The 12,436-nt window shown below is 36.0% G+C and overlaps 1 protein-coding gene across 17 annotated transcripts in view; it reads right to left on the bottom strand.

Moving 5' to 3' along the window:
* Positions 1-8,396: 8,396 nt before the first annotated feature.
* TNRC6C (trinucleotide repeat containing adaptor 6C) overlaps positions 8,397-12,436 on the bottom strand; it is a 266,081-nt gene continuing 262,041 nt past the window's right edge. For all 17 annotated transcript variants that reach the window (XM_056817419.1, XM_056817415.1, XM_056817425.1 and 14 more), the window contains one exon: positions 8,397-11,745. In XM_056817419.1, the coding sequence (XP_056673397.1) occupies positions 11,385-11,745 (361 nt within the window). In that variant the 3' untranslated portion in view covers positions 8,397-11,384. The remainder of the gene's footprint in view (positions 11,746-12,436) is intronic.

A 12,436-nucleotide genomic window follows, 5' to 3' on the forward strand; every position in this document is an offset into this window, starting at 1 on the left:
ATTAAACAGCCACAACCTTGAGTTTCACACATGATCAAGTCATTGTGCTTTTTGCACAGAATGTCTTCATTCCCTGTAGGAATGGTTTGGTCTTTTTGTGCTTATGTGGCATTTTGCAGGTCAACTTCTGTGTTCCTTTTTGGTCTTTTTTTCCTTGATTCAGACATATTCATCAAGCAAAAGTCTCATAATATTTAAATAACTAGTGGCAGGTTGCAATAGTCTAAAGCTTTTTGGGTATCCATTTATATGGTAGGCAAATGGCCATCTTAGCTTATTCTCTTGCAAAAATCAAAACAGTTAAAAAATCTTTTCAATACTGGTGAAATGTGCTTCAAATATAAAAAAATGAGAGAAAAACTCAAACACTGCATTCCACATGCAGGAAGAAAAACAATAATGAAAAATATAAAAAATGTATATATTTCACAATCATAGAGGTAAAATATAGAGGCTACTTGCTGAAAAATAATATTCATTTCCTTTTTAACTTGCCATGATCTGCAAATGAGGTAGATAAAGCAATGGAGGTATAGCAGCAAAAATATATTCAAGAAAATACAGAAAGCATTTACATAAAGCACAAAATGTTACAAAAGGCACATCAGGTCAATATAGGTTATTAATATAGAATTTCTTTTTTGAGGCAATATATGTGTTGTCCTATAAGGGCAATTTTTTCAAGTAGAAGGATCAACCAAATACAGTACAACAAAATAGTACAGATCTAGGAATAGGGAGTCTTATCACAATCAATAGTCAAATGCAACCAGTACAGGCAATTATTCATTATCAACAGAAGGTACAATCAGTCACATGAGTTGCTGTGTGACAAATACACGCTACAAGTTCTTTTACATCTAGCAATTCTTGAAACCTTGGAAGAGATAGGTTTCAACAAATTTCAAAACACAAACCTCTGTACTGCTAATAAAAATAGTCTTTTTGTCCAAAAATATCATCCAGAAGTCAGTATACTTCATGGGGAATGCTCTATCTTGGGAGTTATCCAGGGATATCATGCCCCCTAGGAATACATTCACACCTCTGCTGGTACAAGACTGACACTGTTTGTCTCATCCATTACATTTCTACAAAAGTGGAGGTGGGGAATACAAATATTGCTTCTGCACTTTACTTCAGTTACCAAATGGGCCCTTATATCTTATTACATGCAAATCAAAAGCAAGCAGTCAGAGGAAGTGGGGCTATGAAAACCCCTTAAAATCAATTAGTATTTAGCTTATTAAAGTCTCCAAAAGTTGTGTAGATAGGCACTGTATTGAAAACCAGTTTCTTCTTTGCTACTCTGTGGAAGGGAGACAAAACTGAAAAGGGTTAACATCAACAAAAACAATAGAGTCTAAGGGGCAATACCTTCTGCCCCATGTGGTGGGGTAGTAGCACCCTGAGTGTTTTGTGGACAAGCTCCAATTAGGATATACTGTTGGTCAGTTGGTTTGAGTTATCATTTGCCTGATTTATATTTCTAGAATTATCAGTTCTAATGTTGTAATTCCTTAAGTATTTTTTTAATTATTATTTCTATGATTGTTTCTGTAATTATTATTCAAGTGGATATTATTTCTGATTGCCTGGAGAAAATTTCTATAGTTCATCATCATGTGACCCTTCTTTTCACAGAAATGTCAGGTAAGGGATTAATAGTTAGATTCTTGGAGAGGGGCAAGTGCCATTGGTTGAGTATCATGCCCTTTTTCTTGTTTTTTGTTTTTTGTTTTCCATTCTATCAGTTAAAGATTTTAATTCCTTCAGAATCTTTTCCAGTAAATTGTTAGTTCCTACCTGGTTTTTTTAAATGGCCTGTAGAGACAAAAACAGCAGTTCTCCTCAAATCTTCAAGATCCATCTCAGGCCACTTTTGGCAATGTGTTTTAAAGTAATCCTGGACTGCTCTGCAAGAGTTGTTGACAAATTGTTGCCTTATTTGCCTAATATCCCTTTCATTAGAAATGTCAAGACCTAGGTATCTATCTCCCAGCTCAATGAGCCTATCCAAAAATTTGGAGGGTGTCTCATCATTGGATTGTTTAAGATGTTCAAATTTGGTCCAAATCTCCAGCTTTTTGGAGCATCCTCACATTGCTCTGAGAATGGCATTCCTAGCATGATTTAATTGCAAATATTCTGTGGGATCATTATAGTCCCAATGAGGATCCTGAGATGGTTAGTGTGCTGCATTGCACACTAGGACTTTATTAACATGAGAGATGATCTTATTCCTCTCACATTCCATTTGGAAGACCTGGAGAATTTTTTCAACATCCTTATAAGCAAAATCATATTGAAAAAAAATATATTGGCCATCTTTTTTGTTACCCCAATAGATTCGTCTTTGTAACTAAGAATATCTTTTTTAAATTCTTTTATATCTTGGGGTATGAAAAACATCTGGTGTCTTAAGTTTACCACATTCCTATTTTGTTCCATTGTGGGCATTTTCCTTAAGGGGAAAAGACAATTAAAGGAATTAGTAAGTGGGCTTGCTTTTTTAGGAGTTGTCTGTGTGAATACAGAGGCAGTATGGGTAGGAACCTGTATGGCACAAGGACGAGGATTTCTAGGGGCTGAGGTTGCTCATGGGGTGGGAGAAGGGACAGGGGAGGAAGGGGCTTCAGGAGAATGAGCAGGGGAGGGAGGAGTTGCACAATACGAGAGAGGAGACATAGAAGAGACATAGAAGAGGGGTCTTCTATCTCTATTTCAGGAGAAATGGGTTTTTCCTCTGTTGGTAGTTCATGAACAGGCTTGCAAAAATCAAACATTTTTTGGATGGAATCTTCCTTTGCCATTGAAACATGCAAGAAGTGTTTGAAAATGTCCAATTGAATTTGTACCTCTGTCTGCAATTCAGCTTTCATTTTATGAATGGTAACCTTTTGTATCCTAACATTTAAGATTTGGAAAGATAAGGAGAAAGAGGCATTCCAAAAACTTAAAAGTTCCAAATTGAGCAAAATCCAGAAGGCTTTCTTGTAGAGTAGCATTCATGCTGCTCAGTGTTGTAATTAGAAGGTTAGATTAAAGGAAAAGGGAAAAGAACACAATTTTCAATGTATTTTTATCTATTTATTATCTTTTTTTATATTTTTAATTAAAATTTTTGTTATTATGGGTGACTGTAGGGGTATTTTATCTAATTTATTTTATATGATTTTATTTGAAAAAAATTTTTTTTTTAATTTTTGCTGCTCTCCAGTGGCAGAAAGGCAGCTACTGTAGTTCAGCAAAAAGTAAAGAAAAAAATTGAGTGCTCAATACTGGCCTCTAGTGGTTAAGAGGTCAAAAGTGAGTGCTCAACACTGGCCTCTAGTGGTCAAGAAGTAGTCCCTTGTGCCAGAGACCAAAATGGAGGGTTTGGCTACAAGGCTCATTTTACAGATGAGGAAACTGAGGGTTAAGTGACTTGTTCAGGGTCATACAACCAGCGTCTGAGATGAATCTTCCTGACTTGAAGTTTGGCACTCTCTCCACTGTATTACTGTGTTAAGTCCTGGAAACTGTGTAAAGGAAATTTACCCCCTTTCTGGGCTTGCTCCTGTTGACTACCTGGAACTTGACTTGGTTAATTCTTTTAATAAGAGGCCAGGCTATAGATACTGATAATTTAAATTCTTAAAAACTCTTCCTTTAAAATGATTCATGAATGGGAGCAGCTGACTGGTTCAGTGGATTGAGAGCCAGGTCTGGATACTGGAGCTCCTGGGTTCAAATATGGCTTCAGACACTTCCTAGCTGTGTGACCCTGGGCAAGTCACAGAACCCCCATTACCTAGCCCTTATCATGCTTATGCCTTGGAACCAATACATAGTATTGATTCTAAGACAGAAGAAAAAATATTTTTAAAGATATATGTGCCATTTTCCTAAGTTGTGTGACCCTGGGTCACACACTTAACCTTTATCACCTAACTTTCTGCTTTGGGACCATAACAACCCTTCCCCTGTACCCTGACCCAATAGGCAAGCCTAGCAACTTTAAAACCAACCCAAGTAATTGTAATTTCCTATTGGAACCACCAGCACTATCTTATTGATAATTGATATTATTGATAAAAGATGGGAAAAAGAAGCTCTCTCTGGTTAAAGTAGGGTTTCCTAAATTTTTAAAAAATCAAATAAACCCATTTGGCAATCTGTAAAACTTATGAATCTCTGCTCAATGTTTTTAAATGCATAAAATAAAATACCTAGGATTACAAAGGAAGTCTTGCATAATGAAATAATGATGTAGGATTTTCCCCTGTAGGAGTCTGTGGACCTCAGGTTAAGAAGGCTGGGGTCAAAGCCTCAAAAGATGAATTGGCATATCTTTTCTCTAATGCTGCTGGCTCAAGCTGTCATTCCAGTATATCAGTTCATAAAAATTTTCCATGTCCTTCTTGTTCTATTTAACCATAATATCAATCAATGTTTTTACAAAGAAATACTTACTATGAAGATATTGCATTAATAGAAGTACCTTCCCCTCAACCCCCAATCAAACAAAGTTAGGAACATACTCTCCCCTATACCACTTTGGTCCTTGGGTTTCTTTCTTTTTTTAACCTTACCTTCTGTTTTAGAATCAACACTAAATATTGGTTCTAAGGCAGAATGGTGATGAGTTAGGCAATGGGAATTAAATGACTTGCTCAGGGTCACACAGCTAGGAAGTGTTTGAGCCCAGATTTGAAGCTAGTGACTTTCTGTCTCCAGGCCTGGCTCTCCATCCAATTGAGCCACCTAGCTTTCCCTGTTCCCACAGTTTCTAATGCTGTTCCTACACAATACTGACCCTACCAAATTCACCTTCAAATTTAATTTAATTTAATGCTACAGATGAACCAGACCAGTCAGGTTTCTTGGAACTTTGCTCTTCTCCAGTTAACTTCTGGCAAATACCACCATGGATTCCAATCCCCAACTTGGAATTCTGGTGTCTCATTTTGATCTTTTGAAATTCATAAAATCCGCCATTTAAAAATCTCCTTTAGAATTAATAGAAACATAAAATACCAGCAGTGACATATACTCCACAAGGTTCTGGTGGGGAGAGAAAGGCCTGAAGTGGCTTCTCACTTGAATAGTCAGGTAGAAATGAGAATCAGTTTCACTCTGGTCAGTTAGCACCTTTGGAAAGCACCCTGATTCTGGCTACCCAGACAGTCAATAATTTATTTTCTTCATCATGCAAATAGTAGACCAGAGCCAGTTGCATAATGGCTCCATATTGAAGAGGGAACACTTCCATTTTACATTATGCCATTTGGAGCAGGGTCTCCATTCTCTTCCATATGGAAATTTATAAGCCATGTACATTTATGCTCATAAGGACTAGACTTTTCCTTTCTTTCTCTCTTTCTCTCTTTCTCTCTTTCTCTCTTTCTTTCTTTCTTTCTTTCTTTCTTTCTTTCTTTCTTTCTTTCTTTCTTTCTTTCTTTCTTTCTTTCTTTCTTTCTTTCTTTCTTTCTTTCTTTCTTTCTTTCTTTCTTTCTTTCCTTACTTTCTGTCTTACAAACTGATACTTCAGAAGAGAGCAATAAGGGCTAGGAAATCAGGGTCTCATGGCTAGGAAACCCTAACCTTTTTTTAAAAAGATGTTTCCAAGAAACTTGGGAAGGCTTTTATGAACTGTTGCAGTCAATAAGCATAACCAAGGGGAGAAGGTATACTATAGTAACAACATTATAATTATAAGGACCAGTGATGAAGAATGCTTTCCATCTCCTGACAGAGTGGTAATAGAAAAAATATATTGGATGAGGCACAGATGTTTGGATTTGGCCAATATAGGAATTTTTTTGTCTGTGAATTTTTATTACAAGGGTTTTATTTTTGTTTTCAGTAAGGGAGGATAGGAGAGAGAAAAAATGCTTGATAATAGAAAAATAAAATATAATTTTGAAGAAAAAGTCACCCTCCCAAAAACCTCCTACAACCCAAAGACAGCTCAAACTAAAGCACCAAGTTCATAGACCTCAGGTGAAGAATCCCTGGTATAGAGAGTGAAGAGAAGAAAGTTTCCCAAGGTGTGTTCCTTGAGAAACCAATGTTTCTCAAAAACAAAAAAACAAAAAACACCAAACACCTCTGATTCCATGTTGGGGGTCTGGGCAGCACTCTCTATTTGCTTCCTAGCCATGGCTACTAGATGGGTTTCTTTCTACTTCTTGCTGAGAGAACAGTTATACTGATTTTACATAATTCAGCCTGCCCAGAAAGTGTCTCAGGCCAGATTAAAATCAAATGATTCAAACCCAGAACCTCTTATCTCCACATTAAATTCCATTCTGCGACAAAAAAAGATTACAGGGCTATACACACCGAAATGAAATTTAATAGGAAATACAGGCAAGTTTCTACATTTGGCTTTTAAAACCCCTACAGATATAAGCAATTAATTGGCAGTTTAAAAAACATTAGGTGGACTGCAAAAGCAGCTGGAAGTGGAATAGTCTTAACATGAGTTCAATATGGTAGTCAAGAAAGCTAGTGTGACATTAGGCTGCAGTAAAGGAATAGCATCAAAGTATTAAGGAAGTAGTCCTTTTGTACTTTGATCTGAACAGGTTACTTTTCGAATATCATGCTCAAAACTGGACACCACACTTTATGAAGGGTAATGATAAACTCAAGAGTTCATAGAAGAGTAATCCAATAGTGAAGGGCCTGGAGTTCATGTCATATGACAGTTGGATGAAGGAATTAGAGGTATTTAGCCTAAAGAAGAGGGGTGATAGAATAGCTTCCACCTTGTTGTTGGATAGAAAAGGCTAAATGCTTAATTTGGTACAAATGTCAATCAAATTTAGGCAAATGTCTTCACAATGAGTAATATTCCAAAAAGGAATAGATTATCTCAAGGGTAGTGGTTTTCTTTCACTAGAAGACTTTAAAACAAAGACCACTTGTTTAGAACTTTTTGGCTCCTTTATCACATGTGGACCAATAACTATATGACCACAATTTCCTTCCAATTCTGAAAATCTGATTATGACTTGATTAGGCCATAGCTAGAGGATAGTCAAAGGAACTTGTTTACAAGGACTAGTTCAAAAAATTGAGAATGTTTAGAGTATTCTTCAAATATTTGAAGAGCTGTAAAGTTGAGTAGGGGTTAGAACTGTTTTGCTTAGCTTTAGATGGGAAGAATTAGGAATGAATGGTAGAAATTGCAAAGAAAGAATTAGACTCAATCTAAAGAAAAACTTTAAGAATGAGTTTCCCAAACAGAATTAGCTGCCTTGGCTAAGTGCCGAGTTTTTCTTCCCTGGAGGTTTGTAAATAGTTATCCCTCACTATATCGTGGTTCATTTATTGCAGCTCCACTGTATTGCAGGTTAAAAAAAATATATCTAATTCTGTATCACGGAATTTTTGCTATATTGCAGATGGATACCTTGTTGTACACAATAGAAATGCAGTATGCCACTACCACTTGCTCAAGTTTGCCATCATGAGATCATACACTATTGGCTGATGGAATGAGACCAACCACAGCGCTATATTTTGTATTCCAGGTGCTGATCAGCTCAGTGACTGGAGCATAAATGTATTTGCTCTCCCACTACTATGTGGATTTTCACATATCACCGGGATACTCCAGAATGTAACTCCCATGATAAGAGAGGGATTACTGTATTGTAGAGGGAATTCTTGTTTAGGTATGGGTTGGATTAGGTGGCTTTTGAAATTTCTTCTCCAAGAGTTGGGGCTGACCTCAGTAGTTTACAATCGAGGATGAAGCATGTAGAGAAATAACTTTAAGGTTGGATACACTAAATTCATTGGGGAAGTAAGTGTTGGGAGAAATTTGAGGATGGAGAGTGTATTTTAAGCTAGTGTAATTAAGTTTCATGGCGATGTTACTTGAACTGAACCTAGAGAGAATAGGTGGTGAATCCAATTTATTTGGATTGAGGGGTTCATCAGAGGCAATTATGTAGGAGTAAAGGCTGGAAAGGCAGGTTGGAGCCATAATTTGGAGAACAGAATGATCAGAGAATGCATGTGAAAATGCTTTGTAGCTATAGCCACAAATATACACCAATGAAAATACCAAGGAAGTTCCTAAGGAAGTTGGCATTTCTAAGATCATACTATTCACATGCTAAACATTTTTGAAAATTTTTTTATTATCTTCATTGTTCAGCTCCCATTTTTTCCCACTAAAATATATTTTTTCCAGCTTTCCCTCTGAAGCCATTTAATAAAATGGTGTTTCATAAGGTTTACACCTGGTGGCCATTTCTTAGTAGGTATTCTCAATCAGGTTTAGAGTGCATTGATGGCCTCTGAAACCCCTTTCAACAATGAGATTCTGTAAAAATCTGTAAAAAAAATTCTGTAAAAAAAGGCAGTTATTTTATGTTTAGTCTGAAAAACACAAAAGGTTTGTAAAAGGATGTCACAATCAAATTTTATTCAGGCTAACTCCTAAGTTAATCAGGTTGATCTCCCTGATACAGGTTTTTTGCTCATAAGTGGAAATAAGCCAATGGTTTGACAGTAGTTCTAAGCAGACATCTGACAATGTTCTTAGCTATTGCATATCATTAGCTTGTTGACAACAGATTTATATGAGAAAATACAAATGCCAGATTTTTAGGGGTGAAATATTGTACTATCTGTTACTCCTATCAGTAACTATTGGTAAGATTTTTATTAAGTGTAAAATAATATCTTATAAATCAGATCACAAATAATTGAAATTCCACTCTTAGCAACTACACTTATTTAACTGTGTTACAAAAGGGATGGAAATTTCAAAAACTGATCTTTTACTAACTTCAACACATGAAGCAACAAATATTTTTTATACTTTGCTTTTAAAAAAAAGTCACATTTATTTGAACAGCCAAGAAAAAAATTGCAATTTATTAAGTATCAACGAAGCTTCGTACTTTTGAAAGCAATTTCGGTGCATGTTCTTCAACAATCACATTCTATGAGGAAAAAACATTAAAAGTCACAAACTTTTTTTTTTTTAAATCTCAGAGTTACAGACATCTTTAATGCAAAATAAAAGACAAAAATTAAACACAGATTTTTTTACTTCCATCCCCAATTTTTAAAATATCAGTTGTTTTCTACAACTCAATGCTAGACTTCAGCATGGAAAATTGTATGTATATAAGCACACACACATATATTTGATATACATATTCAGTTACATAGATCAAATATATATAATGTATGTAATGGCAATGAGATGCAATTACTCTGAGGAAGTTTTATTTAGCTAAATACACTACTAAAACTTGAGGAAAAAAGTATTGAACCCAGTTTGTGCATAGTTCATGATCCTCTATAAAACCAGCTTTTGTTGATTTGCCATCTTTCAGGACCCTCTTTTTTTTTTTTGATAAAACCATTAAAAAGCTAATTAAAAAAAATGTAATGCACAAGTTTCCTGATCCAAGCAGGCAGGGAGCACAATGTTCATATATATTTTTAAAAACATACTTTGAAAGTATGTTATTCCATTGTCTTTCTTCCTTTCAAAACAATCAAAACATTGATCATTTTTAAAACATAAAGCAATTTTTTAAATATATAAAGCACTCTTCAAACATCTATTTCTTTTGAGTCCATTATTTGGTAAATATGTAACTGCTACACATTAGATTAGGTATTTTTTGTGTCTCTTTTTTTGTTGTTGTTTTTTTTTAAATAATATCTTCAGTGCTAGGAGTTGGGTTTAAAAATACATGAAATGGTGTGGAGTTGCTCCTCGGGAAACCCGGCTTTCCTGAGACCTCTTCCACCATGTGCAAGATAGTGACCACAAAGTTTTCCTCACTTTGACGAAGAGGAAGAAAAAAAATAACAAAAAGTACACAACAATGGCCAAAGAAAGGATAATATAACAACACTGTTCAATCCCAGAGCTCTGAAGTAGCATATCTTCATTCTGAAAATAGGTTTCTTTAGCGATGGAAGTCTTTTTTTTATTCCTTTTAAAATTTTATTTTAAAGTTTGAAGGAGAAAAAAAGGTCTGTAAACAGGTGGGAGCCAAACCACTGACTCCTCTAAAAGCAGTCTAAACCTATGTCCCAAGTGCTTGTTTCTGTTCCAGCTTGCAGGGAACCATCCATTCTTTACAAGTATCTATGGCCACAGTTCAAAAAGTTTTTTTTTTTAAATCTTTATATCCCGAATGGAAAAATGGTGCAATACTCCGGTAATAATTTTCTAGCATTAGTCCACAATAAAAAGCTGCTAAAGGTAGGTATACATATTATTCTCCAGAGATACACATTGTAATTTAAACGCAACAACAGAGTCCTTGAGTAAACATTTACACATGAATTGTCATTGACCCATCCTATTAATTTTTTCAGACATACAGGATTAGCTACGGGAAGGGTTGCTGACACTCAGTGCAAAGTTAGAAGCTAACAACAAATAAACATTTGACCAATGAGGAAAAAAAAGCATATACTGAGTAAAAGGGAAAAAAACCACACATTGTTAAATCATTCACACTCCTTCTTACACACATGTGTACACACACATTCACACACACACTCACACACACACACCTGTTCCAACACACACATAGTATGTGAAGTTAGAAATTTTTTCCTAGAGCCTGTTTCTGTATATTGATGTCAACCTGGAAGTGTAAAATTAGAAAGTGTTCACATTTCATTATTGGCCTGCTGGATTCAAGTATTTGCATGTTTGATATGTTTGTTTTTTTTAAAACTTTTTCTATTTTGGGGGTTTAAAAAAATGACATGGAAAAGTAACCAAACAAGGGAAATGTGCATAGGCGGATCCCTGGGAGCAGAGAACAGGAAACTCTCCCCTCCCCATTTAACCTGTACTTGACAGCCATGAGTCACCATTCAGATGCATGACTTTACTGTACCAATGATATAACCATGCTCTATGTCCTTCTGATGACTGGGTCCACCTCTGGTAATGTGCATAATAGTCACAGGCTCATTTTAAAATAGGCTTTCACTTCTCCCTCCCATCCCCCTCCCCACCTTGATAAAATAACCCTTTCCAGCCCACAATCTGAAAAGTGCCCTTCATGATAGAACTATTCTAAGCAGCTTTTATACTTTAAAAAAAATACAAAACACAAAACATACCATTTAAACAGAAGACAACATAAAACAAAAAGCCATGGAAAAAACAACCTGTCATTAGCATGTGAAACTGACCAAACTTAGCCCATACTGTTTTCATAACAGTTCACAAGGACTTTGGCAGAGTTTCTTAGTCAATATTGGACAGAGGTACTAAAAAAGGGCTGCCAGTCTGATCTATTAAAGCTGGATTCTTCGTGAAGCCCTGAACTGGAAAGGGTTATCCTTTTTTCCTTTAGTGCTGATGATTGTTATTTCCATTTCATTGATCTGTTTTCCTAGATAGACTCTCCACTGAGAAGGTCACCAGGAAGCAGAGTATTTAAAGGTGTAGGGCTTCCAATAACTCTGCCATCGTCGGTGCTTGGAGGGCCCCAAAGGCTGCTGGAGTATTGAGGAACGCCACCCCAGAGCAGGTCAGTGCTCCCTTTGCTTCCCAGGCATGGAGTGTTCCAGTGGCCTGCATCATTTCGCACCAATCCATGAGAACTGTTTGTGGAGCCCATACGAGTCTGATTGGTTCCAGTGTTGGACTGCCAACTGGAGGTGGGAGGCAGTGGTTGGCCTTGTGCTAAGAAACGGTTTACTTCCTCTTCACCAGCAAATTCAGCCAGTATGGTAGTGTTTCCTAGGACACACCTAGAACAAATAAGAACCACAGGATAAAACCATGAGACCTCAACCCCATTTCTCAAAGCATATCTTGATTTTCAATTAAGCAGCCATGGTATCAAAGATTTTTAGAGCTATAAGAAATAATTTAGTCTAATTGCCTTTTGCAGATGAAGAAACAGAAGAATTAGAAAGGGAAAGCAGCTTGCTTAAGATCATATAGCTAATCCATAACAGAGATGAGACTAAAACTCTGGCTTCTTTTCTGTAAGTGGGCATTTAATTGTGCCTTTACTTACATCATGCTATCTTCTACTTAACAACTACGTATAAAAATATGTCCTTGGGATCATTTTTCTTTCCTAGGAAAGTAGCAAAGGATTGTGGTACAATACCCACATACTAATATTTCTATATCCTTTTGTTATTTATCCCTGCTCTTCTCAAAACCAATATACATGGAGTTTCTCACCTCCATCCCCATTTTATCCTTTTCTATCAGTTATACCTCTCTCAGTGAGTTTCCTTCTTTAACATTTTTAATCTACAAGACTAAGAGATTATTTATTAAAGGTATAATTTATATGCTGTGCCTTGTCACTCAAGACCAAGACATTTTCTAACCTCAGACTCAAAAACTCTACATCTAATTAATTACACTGAACAAGAAGATCACTTCAATATTTATCTTTATGAAAGTTCACACACTTCTTAATTA

Source organism: Monodelphis domestica, chromosome 2 (assembly GCF_027887165.1).
Source record: "Monodelphis domestica isolate mMonDom1 chromosome 2, mMonDom1.pri, whole genome shotgun sequence".
Classification (NCBI taxonomy): domain Eukaryota; kingdom Metazoa; phylum Chordata; class Mammalia; order Didelphimorphia; family Didelphidae; genus Monodelphis; species Monodelphis domestica.